The 13103-nt window shown below is 43.4% G+C and overlaps 1 protein-coding gene across 1 annotated transcript in view; it reads left to right on the top strand.

The window, feature by feature from the left end:
• The window catches only part of LOC311101914 (uncharacterized protein), a gene marked incomplete at its 5' end in the record, with an annotated part of 95681 nt that overhangs the window by 69167 nt on the left and 13411 nt on the right, over positions 1–13103 (top strand). The window contains 3 exon segments of the mRNA XM_084143157.1: positions 7852–7980; positions 9205–9333; positions 12917–13045. Coding sequence (XP_083999283.1) covers positions 7852–7980; positions 9205–9333; positions 12917–13045 — 387 coding nt within the window.

The raw sequence follows: 13103 nt of genomic DNA on the forward strand, positions 1-13103 counted from the left end.
CTCTATGTCAGTGAAGGACTGTTAAGTTAAAACCAAGACTCGAATTGAGGGGGTATGAGAGGGTATGCCATGGGACTTACTTTTATTCAAGAAAATTGCAAAAATCACAGGCCTACACCTTGTTAGCTTAAGATTTTGAAGAAAATAAAACAGATCTGATTATATAAAGTGATCTATAACAGGGCTTTGGTCCACAATGCTTTATGCTAGAAACAAGCTGTAAAATACATGGGAAAGACGTGACTCAGATGCATATGGGGATATCATTGTTTAGTTTCTTTGACATTCAGAGGCTGAGCTACAACCTTCTGTAGCCAAGGAGACAAATAATGGACTTTGCTTGGGAAGTAATCTAATTCTGTCACTATCAATTGATTAAGCTATTCACTTTCTGTACAATAGAATATGTTTAAACCCAGACAGATTTTAGGGAAACACTTGTGACCTTCTCTCATTGGGTTAAGCCACGGAAGAAGAGTAGCCAGCAGTTAAAGCTTACATTTTTCTGCGTCGGTAGGCCTACTCTGTCTGGGGTGGAAAGGTAGGCTTAACTAATGAAAGTACCATGCTCAGATTCCTAAAGATGTCTCAGATTTAATTATTTGCAAACTGGGACAGTTTATTTGCAAACAGAACACAGTGATTTGGCATTCAAGAAATATGATAAGATGAACACATAGGTACAGTATATGTCACAACTTCCGCCGAGGCTGCCCCCCCTCCTGGTTCGGGCAGGCTTCGGCGTTCGTCGTCACCGGAGTACTAGCTACTGCCGATCCCATTCTCATCACTCCACTTGTCATGTCTTGTCAATCACACACACCAGGTGCTCATTCCCCTAATTAGTATGTGTATAAGTGTTCCCTGTGTTCCCCTTGTCTTTGTGAGTAATTGTTTGTTGTGAGAGCGTGTAGCTCGGTTGAGCTACTATTCACTGTGTTTATGCCAAGGTGGATGTTTTCCCTTGTAATAGTTTTGTTTGACGCTTGGGGCGTTTGATTTATGTAAACGGAATAAACTCTGGACTTCGGTATTTTACCTCCTGCGCCTGACTCCTTCATTCACACCTCGTCACAGTATATCTCTATGTCCATTCTTAGCCTGTAATTTCGGTAATTTGTGTGGTATTTAAAAATATTCTGCTAATATGTAAAATGATGTAGAATTGCATGAAATGTTTATAAAAGGCTATTTTTCTCGGACCTGCAAATATGACGATAGATTCATGCAATGTTTTTACTATAAAGGAGATCTTTCCACCCCTACTCTTGTCCACAGTGGTCTGTGAACCCAAAACCTTCTGGCCCGCAGCCCTCTGAGCTATCAAAATTCCTGTGTTGCCATGTAATGCTTACAGGATGAAGAACAGTTTCTAAAACTGCATATCTAAGGCTCTGGTCTGTCCAAGAAGTGAGGGTAAATGGTAGGCATATTCTCTGCTATCCACTTTGTTTTAATTATTATTTTGGGTATAGGGGAGGGTCACTTGTTTTTTCTTTGAGTGTTCAGGGAGGGTTTAGGTAATATATACAGTGGGGAAAAAAAGTATTTAGTCAGCCACCAATTGTGCAAGTTCTCCCACTAAAAAAGATGAGAGAGGCCTGTAATTTTCATCATAGGTACACGTCAACTATGACAGACAAAATGAGAAAAGAAAATCCAGAAAATCACATTGTAGGATTTTTTATGAATTGATTTGCAAATTATGGTGGAAAATAAGTATTTGGTCAATAACAAAAGTTTCTCAATACTTTGTTATATACTCTTTGTTGGCAATGACACAGGTCAAACGTTTTCTGTAAGTCTTCACAAGGTATTCACACACTGTTGCTGGTATTTTGGCCCATTCCTCCATGCAGATCTCCTCTAGAGCAGTGATATTTTGGGGCTGTCGCTGGGCAACACGGATTTCAACTCCCTCCAAAGATTTTCTATGGGGTTGAGATCTGGAGACTGGCTAGGCCACTCCAGGACCTTGAAATGCTTCTTACGAAGCCACTCCTTCGTTGTCCGGGCGGTGTGTTTGGGATCATTGTCATGCTGAAAGACCCAGCCATGTTTCATCTTCAATGCCCTTGCAGATGGAAGGAGGTTTTCACTTAAAATCTCACGATACATGGCACCATTCATTCTTTCCTTTACACGGATCAGTCGTCCTGGTCCCTTTGCAGAAAAACAGCCCCAAAGCATGATGTTTCCACCCCCATGCTTCACAGTAGGTATGGTGTTCTTTGGATGCAACTCAGCATTCTTTGTCCTCCAAACACGACGAGTTGAGTTTTTACCAAAAAGTTCTATTTTGGTTTCATCTGACCATATGACATTCTCCCAATCCTCTTCTGGATCATCCAAATGCACTCTAGCAAACTTCAGACGGGCCTGGACATGTACTGGCTTAAGCAGGGGGACACGTCTGGCACTGCAGGATTTGAGTCCCTGGCGGCGTAGTGTGTTACTGATGGTAGGCTTTGTTACTTTGGTCCCAGCTCTCTGCAGGTCATTCACTAGGTTCCCCCGTGTGGTTCTGGGATTTTTGCTCACCGTTCTTGTGATCATTTTGACCCCATGGGGTGAGATCTTGCGTGGAGCCCCAGATCGAGGGAGATTATCAGTGGTCTTATATGTCTTCCATTTCCTAATAATTGCTCCCACAGTTGATTTCTTCAAACCAAGCTGCTTACCTATTGCAGATTCAGTCTTCCCAGCCTGGTGCAGGTCTACAATTTTGTTTCTGGTGTCCTTTGAGAGCTCTTTGGTCTTGGCCATAGTGGAGTTTGGAGTGTGACTGTTTGAGGTTGTGGACAGGTGTCTTTTATACTGATAACAAGTTCAAACAGGTGCCATTAATACAGGTAACGAGTGGAGGACAGAGGACCCTCTTAAAGAAGAAGTTACAGGTCTGTGAGAGCCAAAAATCTTGCTTGTTTGTAGGTGACCAAATACTTATTTTCCACCATAATTTGCAAATAAATTCATTAAAAATCCTACAATGTGATTTTCTGGAATTTTTTCCTCAATTTGTCTGTCATAATTGATGTGTACCTATGATGAAAATTACAGGCCTCTCTCATCTTTTTAAGTGGGAGAACTTGCACAATTGATGGCTGACTAAATACTTTTTTTCCCCACTGTATTTTGCTGAAGGGAGGGCCATCCATTTTCATTTCAGAGAGGTCCTATTTTATCCATGTAACCCTTATTATACATAACGTTCACTCCCTAACAAGAACAGCCAAAAACTCTATGAGGTGTTGCTAAAACGTCTGTTCTCAAAACAGTTTGTTATGGACTTGGGGCTCATGTACGACACATTTAATGAACTCGCCCTGTCCGAGTGTAGCCTGTCTTGCAAGATCAAATCAAAAAAACATTGTCACATACACATGTTTAGCAGATGTTATTGCGGGTGTAGCGAAATGCTTGTGTTTCCAGCTCCAACAGTGCAGTATATCTAACAATTCACAACAATACACACTATACACACAACCTAAAAGTAAAAGAATGGAATTAAGGAATATAGAAATATTAGGAAGAGCAATGTCGGAGTGGCATAGACTAAAATACAGTAGAATAGAATACAGTATATACATATGAGATGAGTAAAGCAAAAATATGTAAACATTATTAAAGTGGCCAGTGATTTCAAGTCTATGTATATGGGGCATCAGCCTCTAAGGTGCAGGGTTACGTAACCGGGTGGAAGTCACCTAGTGATGGCTATTTAACAGTCTGATGGCCTTGAGATAGAAGCTGTTTTTCAGTCTCTCGGTCCCAGCTTTGATGCACCTGTACGGACCTCACCTTCTGGATGATAGCGGGGTGAACAGGCAGTGGCTCGGGTGGTTGTTGTCCTTGATGATCTTTTTGGCCTTCCTGTGACATCGGGTGCTGTTGGTGTCCTGGAGGGCAGGTCGTTGGGCAGACCGCACCACCCTCTGGAGAGCCCTGTGGTTGCGGGCAGTGCAGTTGGCGTACCAGTCAGTGATACAGCCCGACAGGATGCTCTCAATTGTGCATCTGTAAATGTTTGTGAGGGTTTTAGGTGCCAAGCCAAATGTTATTTGTCACATGCGCCGAATACAACAGGTGTAGACCTTACAGTGAAATGCTTACTTACAAGCCCTTAACCAACAATGTAGTTTTAAGAAAAATAAGTGTTAAGTAAAAAATAGATAAGTAAAAATAAAAAAAGCGAGGCTATATACAGGGATTAACCGGTACAGAGTCAATGTGCGGGGGCACAGGTTAGTCGAGGTAATTGAGGTAATATGTACATGTGGTTAGAGGTAAAGTGACTATGCATAGATAATAAACAGAGAGTATCAGCAGCAAAATAGTCGGGGTAGCCATGTGATTAGCTGTTCAGGAGTCTTATGGCTTGGGGGTAGAAGCTGTTAAGAAGCCTTTTGGACCTAGACTTGGTGCTCCGGTACCGCTTGCCATGCAGTAGCAGAGAAAACAGTCTATGACTAGGGTGGCTGGAGTCTTTGGCAATTCTTAGGGCCTAGAGGTCCTGGATGGCAGGAAGCTTGGCCCCAGTGATGTACTGGGCCGTACGCACTACTCTCTGTAGTGCCTTGCGGTCGGAGGCCGAGCAGTTGCCATACCAGGCGGTGATGCAACCAGTCAAGATGCTCTTAATGGTGCAGCTGTAGAACTTTTTGAGGATCTGAGGACCCATGCCAAATCTTTTCAGTCTCCTGAGTGGGAATAGGCTTTGTTATGCCCTCTTCACGACTGTCTTGGTGTGTTTGGACCATGATAGTTTGTTGGTGATGTGGACACCAAGGAACTTGAAGCTGTCAACCTGCTCCATTACAGCCGTTGTAGCTGAATAGTCACAGTTTTTGTTCTAATGCAGCCAAAATCCAACATCGTGCAACACTAGGTAGGATATATGCTTTGATTGAAACAAATTACAAGAAAGGCTAATAGTTTGTAACGCCATCCGCTCTAATTCGCTCACGAAACAGTAATTCAAGAACATCTAAATGCATATTCCCATGAAACTGATTGAGATCAAATGATTGGCATGCAGATGATTGGCAACGAGGTGCAAAGAAACGCTCAAACTGGACAGTTTTTTCTCCATCTCTACATTCAAAGACTCAATCATAGACACTCTTACTGACACTTGTGGTTGCTTCGAGTGATGTATTGTTGTCTCTACTTTTTTGCCCTTTGTGCTGTACCTAACAATGTTTGTACCATGTTTGTGCTGCTACTGTACCAATTTGTGCTGCTGCCATGTTGTGTTTCTACCGTGTTGTTGTCATGTTGTGTTGCTACCATGCTGTGTTGTCATGTGTTGCTGCCATGTTGTGTTGTTGTCTTAGGTCTCTCTTTATGCAGTGTTGTGGTGTCTCTCTTGTCGTGATGTGTGTTTTGTCCTCTTGGAAGGCCGTCATTGAAAATAAGAATTTGTTCTTAATAGACTTGCCTAGTTAAGTAAAGGTTTGAAGTTTGGAGTTTGGACATTTCACCGGTAAAACTTTAATAATTATCATTCACGATTGACAGTGATGATGGCCTGTTTTGAAATAGGTAAGATAAGACGTTTTTATTGTCATGTACACCAGATAGGTGCAGTGATGTGGTATTTTTGGTATGCTTTTATTCTTTTAGAGGAGGGTGCATTTTATGCATATTATATAATGATATTGCAATTGTTGGTACAAATATAATGTATCTGTCGGTACAAACTTTGGTTGAGAAATTATGACATCTTTGAAAAACATGTTTGCGCTCCAGCACCTAAAATAAATAGCACTACACCACTGCACAGCACCACAGACACACAGCACCACAGACACACAGCACCACAGACACACAGCACCACAGACACACATCATCACAGACACACAGCACCACAGACATACATCACCACTGCACAGCACCACAGACACACATCATCACAGACACACAGCACCACAGACATACATCACCACAGACACACATCACCACAGACACACATCACCACAGACACACAGCATCACAGACACACACCACCACAGACACACAGCACCACAGACACACAGCATCACAGACACACACCACCACAGACACACAGCACCACAGACACACAGCACCACAGACACACCACACCACAGACACAAATCACCACAGACACACATCACCACAGACACACAGCACCACAGACACACATCATCACAGACACACACCACCACAGACACACACCACCACAGATACACATCACCACAGACACACAGATGGATCCATGGCAGCGTCTTCCCTGCTCAGGCTGTAATGAGACAGTATAACTTTATAGTAGAACCACCACAAAGGCAGATTACAGTGGCAGCGTGGGAAAAAGTAGCCTGATCCCCAGAACTATTTGTACTGTCTTGGCTACTCCTATGCTTTGATCATGTTTGGCGTGGCAATGGCCATAGGAGTTGGCAAGACAGCACAAACAGATCAGGGACCAGGCTAAGAAAAAATGCACGGCGAGGCCAAAAGTCGGACTCTGTCCTCATGTATTTCCCAATAGAAGGCCAGGTACAGTAGTACTGCTCTATGTAAATGAGAGGGGTTATTTGGCATAGGGTCAATTGGAACAAGAGATATGTTCAGACTGGGCAGCGGCCAGTGCCGAAACCAGTGCCAGCCTTTCCCACACACCACTAGGGCTGAAAGGAGGTGTGTCCTACTGCATCTGTTAATCAATCAGAAACGCAGTCAAGCGAGCGCAGCTTTTATCTAAACAAAGACATAAATGATGCTATGCCTGTGTTGTAGTAACTGCTCTTAACATACAAACTGATAGTAAGTGTTGTCATTAGGGCTGTTGCTCTGTGATCTTGCACTTTTCGGTGACAAATTGAGCAATCAACGAGAATCACTAAGTAAACACGGGCATTCCTGCCTGTTTCACGGTTTAGTTGAGCTTATAGGCAATGTTTACAGCACATTGGGAAAGCCCCCTTTACATCCCCCCACATTTATATAGGGTTTTTCCATAACAGCACTGGTGGACCTGTTCTGGGCCATTGACAATGTGTTGTCTACTGACTCCACAGACAGTTTAAACTATCAGCTCTTCAACTATCAGCTCCCTCCCTCTGCTCTCTCTCTCTCAGTGAATGGAAAACAGACCCGTGCCACTGGCATTGCTGAACACCAGCAGTGGTAGCAGGAGTGTGTGTGTGTGTGCGCAAGTGTCTACATGCACTATATACTGTATATGTCTATACACTATCTACAGTATATGTCTGTGTGTGTGTGTGTGTGTTCGTGCGCTCACAGTAACCTGGCTTTGTTTTGGGCTGGGTTCCTAGACCCTAACAACAGGCCTGTGGACTCAGCAGGTGTTCTAATTACCAGTCCTTGGTGTGTGTGCCCCTCTCTCCCACCCCCTCAGGGGGGCGGCCTGGCCCCTGTGTCTCCGGCTTTGATGTGGCACGGACACTCCTCACATGTGGGACGTGAGCTCACTTAACGAATGCAGACGCTCCACAAATGAACAGCTAGACCAGGGTACTGCAATTTGAAATGGTATTTTTTGGTAGGTGGTAAGACAGAGATGAGAGAGAGATCAGACAGAGAGAGAGAGAGAGAGAGAGAGAGAGAGAGAGAGAGAGAGAGAGAGAGAGAGAGAGAGAGAGAGAGAGAGAGAGAGAGAGAGAGAGAGAGAGAGAGAGAGAGAGAGAGAGAGAGAGAGAGAGAGAGAGAGAGAGAGAGAGAGAGAGAGAGAGAGAGAGAGACACACAGAGAAAGACACAGGAAGAGAGAGAGAGGGAATAAAGTTGGCATCCTAGCCATTTTCCTTCCCTCTGTATGTGTGTGAAGCTGCCAGTCCCTAACCAGAGGATGTTTTATCTTGGCTTGCAGTGTGCCCGGACGGGTTTTACGGTCTTGACTGTGGCCAGATGTGCGAGTGCAGGAACGGTGCCCGGTGCAACCACATCACAGGAGCCTGCCTCTGCACCCCTGGTTGGTCGGGACCACACTGCATTCTGGGTATGGAAGCCACATCATTAAAACGGGGTGTGAGGGAGCCTCTCTACCAGTCCATCACGGCATCCTCTCTTACTAAATACCATCTCCCATGTGTTCGAGAACAATTATCTGTTTAATGATACCCTGCCAATTCCTTTTTTAGGGATGCATAAGGGGTGGGAGGGGTGCAGGGGGGCTGGTAGGATCCCCTCCAGCATACATTGTTAATTGGGTCAGATTCTGGATAAATACATTCACGTGTTTATAGGGATGCATTTAAAGGAGTTACTTGGCAAAGCTCTTTTAGGACCATCAGTTTTACCCTCGGTACTCTCATGCAAAGTCTCTATCCGCTGCTCCGCAAAGTCTTCATGCAGTTTTAATGAATCTAGTGAAATGCCCTCTTAAAGTTCAGACTATGTCATTCTCAAGTCTTATTCGAGAGGGCCTGGTCTCCCCAAAGCATGTTTTGTGGTCCTGATGACCCGCAGCCAAGAGTCAGCCCAAACCCACTTGTGTGACTTAATGACATGTTACTGTCGTTAGGTGGTTTCCCATCTCTCTCTCGTTACTCAAATGTCATTTCATTTCAGACATTGATCATTAGCGACTAGTTCAGATAGGTCAAATAAATGTGCTCTATACAAACGCGCAAACATATGGATTTGGCCATATCTCAAGCAAGAAATACAAGACAAGTACATTTAAGCCATATCTTTCCATAGAGCAGATATGTTTGTGCTTTAGTCAACCGCTCCATCGTGTCCCTTGTCATTCTTATGCATATGTTTGACAATGAATGACTAAAGGAATTGAATAAACCACATACAGATGTAGGATCTTACTTTCCCTTACATCTTTCGTAAGGGAAAATCAAGTGGAAATTCCAAACTTTAACTCAAATTCACTAAGTTTTAAATTTGATCACCCTGTTGAAGGATTACATTCTTGCAGCGCAGGACATTTAAAACTTGCAGTGTGTTTGAGGATTTAAACATTTTCGCTTTGAAATTTCAGACTTGACATTCCTTACAGAAATGTCCATTAATTATAATCACATAATTCACATTTCATGTTGCTGCAGGATTATTTTCCTGCTGTAGCAAACTGGCTCAAATTAAGATCCTACATCTGTATATCTGTGTCCAGACTACCATTAGAGCAGACCACTTCATGTTGAGTGCTATAAAATGCGGACTTGTATTTAAGTATATGACTGTGTATCCTGTCCTGTGTGGGAGGCAGCCTGCCCTGAGGGTGGTTTTGGGGAGAACTGCAGCCGGAGCTGTGAGTGTCAGAACGGAGCCACCTGTGACCACGTCAGCGGCCGCTGCAGCTGTGGAGCCGGATGGACCGGAGCCAGCTGCCAAGAGGGTGAGTGGCTCATCGGTCAACCTAGTATATGGCCCAGTCTGACATTAAACAAACCTTAAACTAACATTAACCTAACCTTAACCTAACATTAACCTAACACATCAGGAGCTCTGCATGGAACTGAAATCTCTCTTCTACCAGAATATCTTTACAGTGGGGGAAAAAAGTATTTAGTCAGCCACCAATTGTGCAAGTTCTCCCACTTAAAAAGATGAGAGAGGCCTGTAATTTTCATCATAGGTACACGTCAACTATGACAGACAAAATGAGAAAAAGAAATCCAGAAAATCACATTGTAGGATTTGTAATGAATTAATTTGCAAATTATGGTGGAAAATAAGTATTTGGTCACCTACAAACAAGCAAGATTTCTGGCTCTCTCAGACCTGTAACTTCTTCTTTAAGAGGCTCCTCTGTCCTCCACTCGTTACCTGTATTAATGGCACCTGTTTGAACTTGTTATCAGTATAAAAGACACCTGTCCACAACCTCAAACAGTCACACTCCAAACTTGTCACGCTCTGGCTCCGGGACTGTGTATTTTGAGCCAGGGTGTGTTCATTTGGTTGTGGTTGGTATTGGTTGTGTTGTATTTTGGTTGTTTCCTTGTTTGGTCGTGTGACTCCCAATCAGTGGTAACGAGTGTCAGCTGTCGGCTCGTTATCTCTGATTGGGAGCCATATTTAAACTGTCAGTGTTCACCTTAGGGTTGTGGGTTTTTGTTCCTTGTCAGTCATTGTCACTGTGGACTTTACGATCGTGTTTTGTTTTGTTTCGTGTACTTTACCAATTAAAGTCATGTTCGTATCGCACGCTGCGCCTTGGTCCACTCATTTCGTAGACGATCGTGACAAAACTCCACTATGGCCAAGACCAAAGAGCTGTCAAAGGACACCAGAAACAAAATTGTAGACCTGCACCAGGCTGGGAAGACTGAATCTGCAATAGGTAAGCAGCTTGGTTTGAAGAAATCAACTGTGGGAGCAATTATTAGGAAATGGAAGACATACAAGACCACTGATAATCTCCCTCGATCTGGGGCTCCACGCAAGATCTCACCCCGTGGGGTCAAAATGATCACAAGAACGGTGAGCAAAAATCCCAAAACCACACGGGGGGACCTAGTGAATGACCTGCAGAGAGCTGGGACCAAAGTAACAAAGCCTACCATCAGTAACACACTACGCCGCCAGGGACTCAAATCCTGCAGTGCCAGACGTGTCCCCCTGCTTAAGCCAGTACATGTCCAGGCCTGTCTGAAGTTTGCTAGAGTGCATTTGGATGATCCAGAAGAGGATTGGAAGAATGTCATATGGTCAGATGAAACCAAAATATAACTTTTTGGTAAAAACTAAACTCGTCGTGTTTGGAGGACAAAGAATGCTGAGTTGCATCCAAAGAACACCATACCTACTGTGAAGCATGGGGGTGGAAACATCATGCTTTGGGGCTGTTTTTCTGCAAAGGGACCAGGACGACTGATCCGTGTAAAGGAAAGAATGAATGGGGCCATGTATCGTGAGAGTTTGAGTGAAAACCTCCTTCCATCAGCAAGGGCATTGAAGATGAAACGTGGCTGGGTCTTTCAGCATGACAATGATCCCAAACACACCGCCCGGGCAACGAAGGAGTGGCTTCGTAAGAAGCATTTCAAGGTCCTGGTGTGGCCTAGCCAGTCTCCAGATCTCAACCCCATAGAAAATCTTTGGAGGGAGTTGAAAGTCCGTGTTGCCCAGCGACAGCCCCAAAACATCACTGCTCTAGAGGAGATCTGCATGGAGGAATGGGCCAAAATACCAGCAACAGTGTGTGAAAACCTGGTGAAGACTTACAGAAAACGTTTGACCTGTGTCATTGCCAACAAAGGGTATATAACAAAGTATTGAGAAACTTTTGTTATTGACCAAATACTTATTTTCCACCATAATTTGCAAATAAATTCATGAAAAATCCTACAATGTGATTTTCTGGAGAAAAAAAATCTCATTTTGTCTGTCATAGTTGACGTGTACCTATGATGAAAATTACAGGCCTCTCTCATCTTTTTAAGTGGGAGAACTTGCACAATTGGTGGCTGACTAAATACTTTTTTTCCCCACTGTACGTAAAAAAATCCCTAAAACAGCAAATGATGGGTGATTATTTTGATTTATTCAAATTATGATGAAATATCACAACAGTCTGTGAGTGTATGAATACACCAGTGGAGGGTCCTCAGAGGAGGAAGGGGAGGACCATCCTCCTCAGTGAATTTCATAAAAATAAATGTTTTACAACATTAAAAAAGTTATCCTTTTTAGATAAAACCATACTAAAGCATAAGCTACAGCTAGCTAGAACTGCAGTGCATAAAATGTGGTGAGTAGTTGACTCAAAGAGAGAAAATGAAAATAGTTGAACAGTTTTGAACAAATGAATTTCTTCCTAAATGAAGGAGAAGCAAGAGAGAAATAGAGAGAGAACGATTTAGTTTTCTTTCACTTTCAGTTTCACTTAATTAGCTATCAAATGCAGCTAGCTAGTTTAGCCTACTCAAACACCCTACTCAAACAGAGGGATGCTATGTTAGCCAGCTGGCTATGACTATCCAACACAACACTGGAACTCTTCCAAGTCAAGGTAAGCTTTTGGTTTGACTAATTTATTGCCATAGGGGCCCGCTGGTGTAACTGCTTACTGACTGTACACTGTAACGTTACTGCATGATTGTAGCTGGTTTACTAACGCGTTAGTTCTATTAGCTATGCTGACTATGACGTTACTTTAGCTACACATGATGTAGGCTGTATGTAGCGGTTTGGCTTGGAAAAGGTTTTTTCGCCTGGTCACAAACAGCTGATGTGTTTTGCATTGAAGTCCGCAAGCGAAGGGAAGAGGTGAAAGGAGGAGAGCACATAATGTAGATGTGAGAAGGAATACAACGTGGCTGCTATGAAACTGTGAACTGTGTTTACGTGTGATCAGGGGTGTATTCATTCCGCCGATTCTGTTGAAAAACATTTCTTAAACAGAGGCAAACGGAACAAAACGGGGATAAACATACCTGCATTTGTCCAATAGAAACTCTTGTTTGCAACTGTTGGACTAATGATTACACCCAATATCAGCTAGATGCAGGCAAGAGTGTGCAAGGCGGTATTGAATGTCACTGTCTGTCCATGTGTCACTGTCTGTCACATCAAATTTGTCTCTCGACCTGTGTGCACCTACATTGTAAACTTTCATTCATAGGCTAGGTTGTAGCAACCTCATGATGGGTATAGGGAAAATTCTAGTATCATGTAGTATTCTAAACCTATCGCTATTACATTGAACTGAGTGAATGGAATATGAATCCATAATGCTGTAATAGAAGTAAGGCCATGCTCATGAAAAAAAAAATTGTCCTCCCTCATCTGAAACGGCACTGACCGCCACTGAAATACATGGTTTATTGTATGTGTGTTTGGTCTGTGTAAGTTTTAGAACATAAAGTCAGTGCAGCCTAACTGAATCCAAATCGTAATTTCTATCTGTCTGAATTGTATTGAACAATGACATCCTCTTATTAAACTTGTGTGTGTGTGTGTGTTACTGTGTTCAGCCTGTTCTGCTGGGAGGTATGGAGAGGACTGTTCCCAGCTGTGTCTGTGCCAGCATGGAGGCTTTTGTGACAGGGTGACTGGCCAGTGTTCCTGCCCCAGAGGGTGGACCGGAGCAGCCTGCGAGCTGGGTGAGTCCCCCCTCTGTCCCTGTAGGTCAAATCAACCACAGGAGTGAGGGCGTTCATA

The sequence above is a fragment of the Coregonus lavaretus genome, assembly GCF_964263955.1.
Source record: "Coregonus lavaretus genome assembly, chromosome: 26".
Lineage (NCBI taxonomy): Eukaryota > Metazoa > Chordata > Actinopteri > Salmoniformes > Salmonidae > Coregonus > Coregonus lavaretus.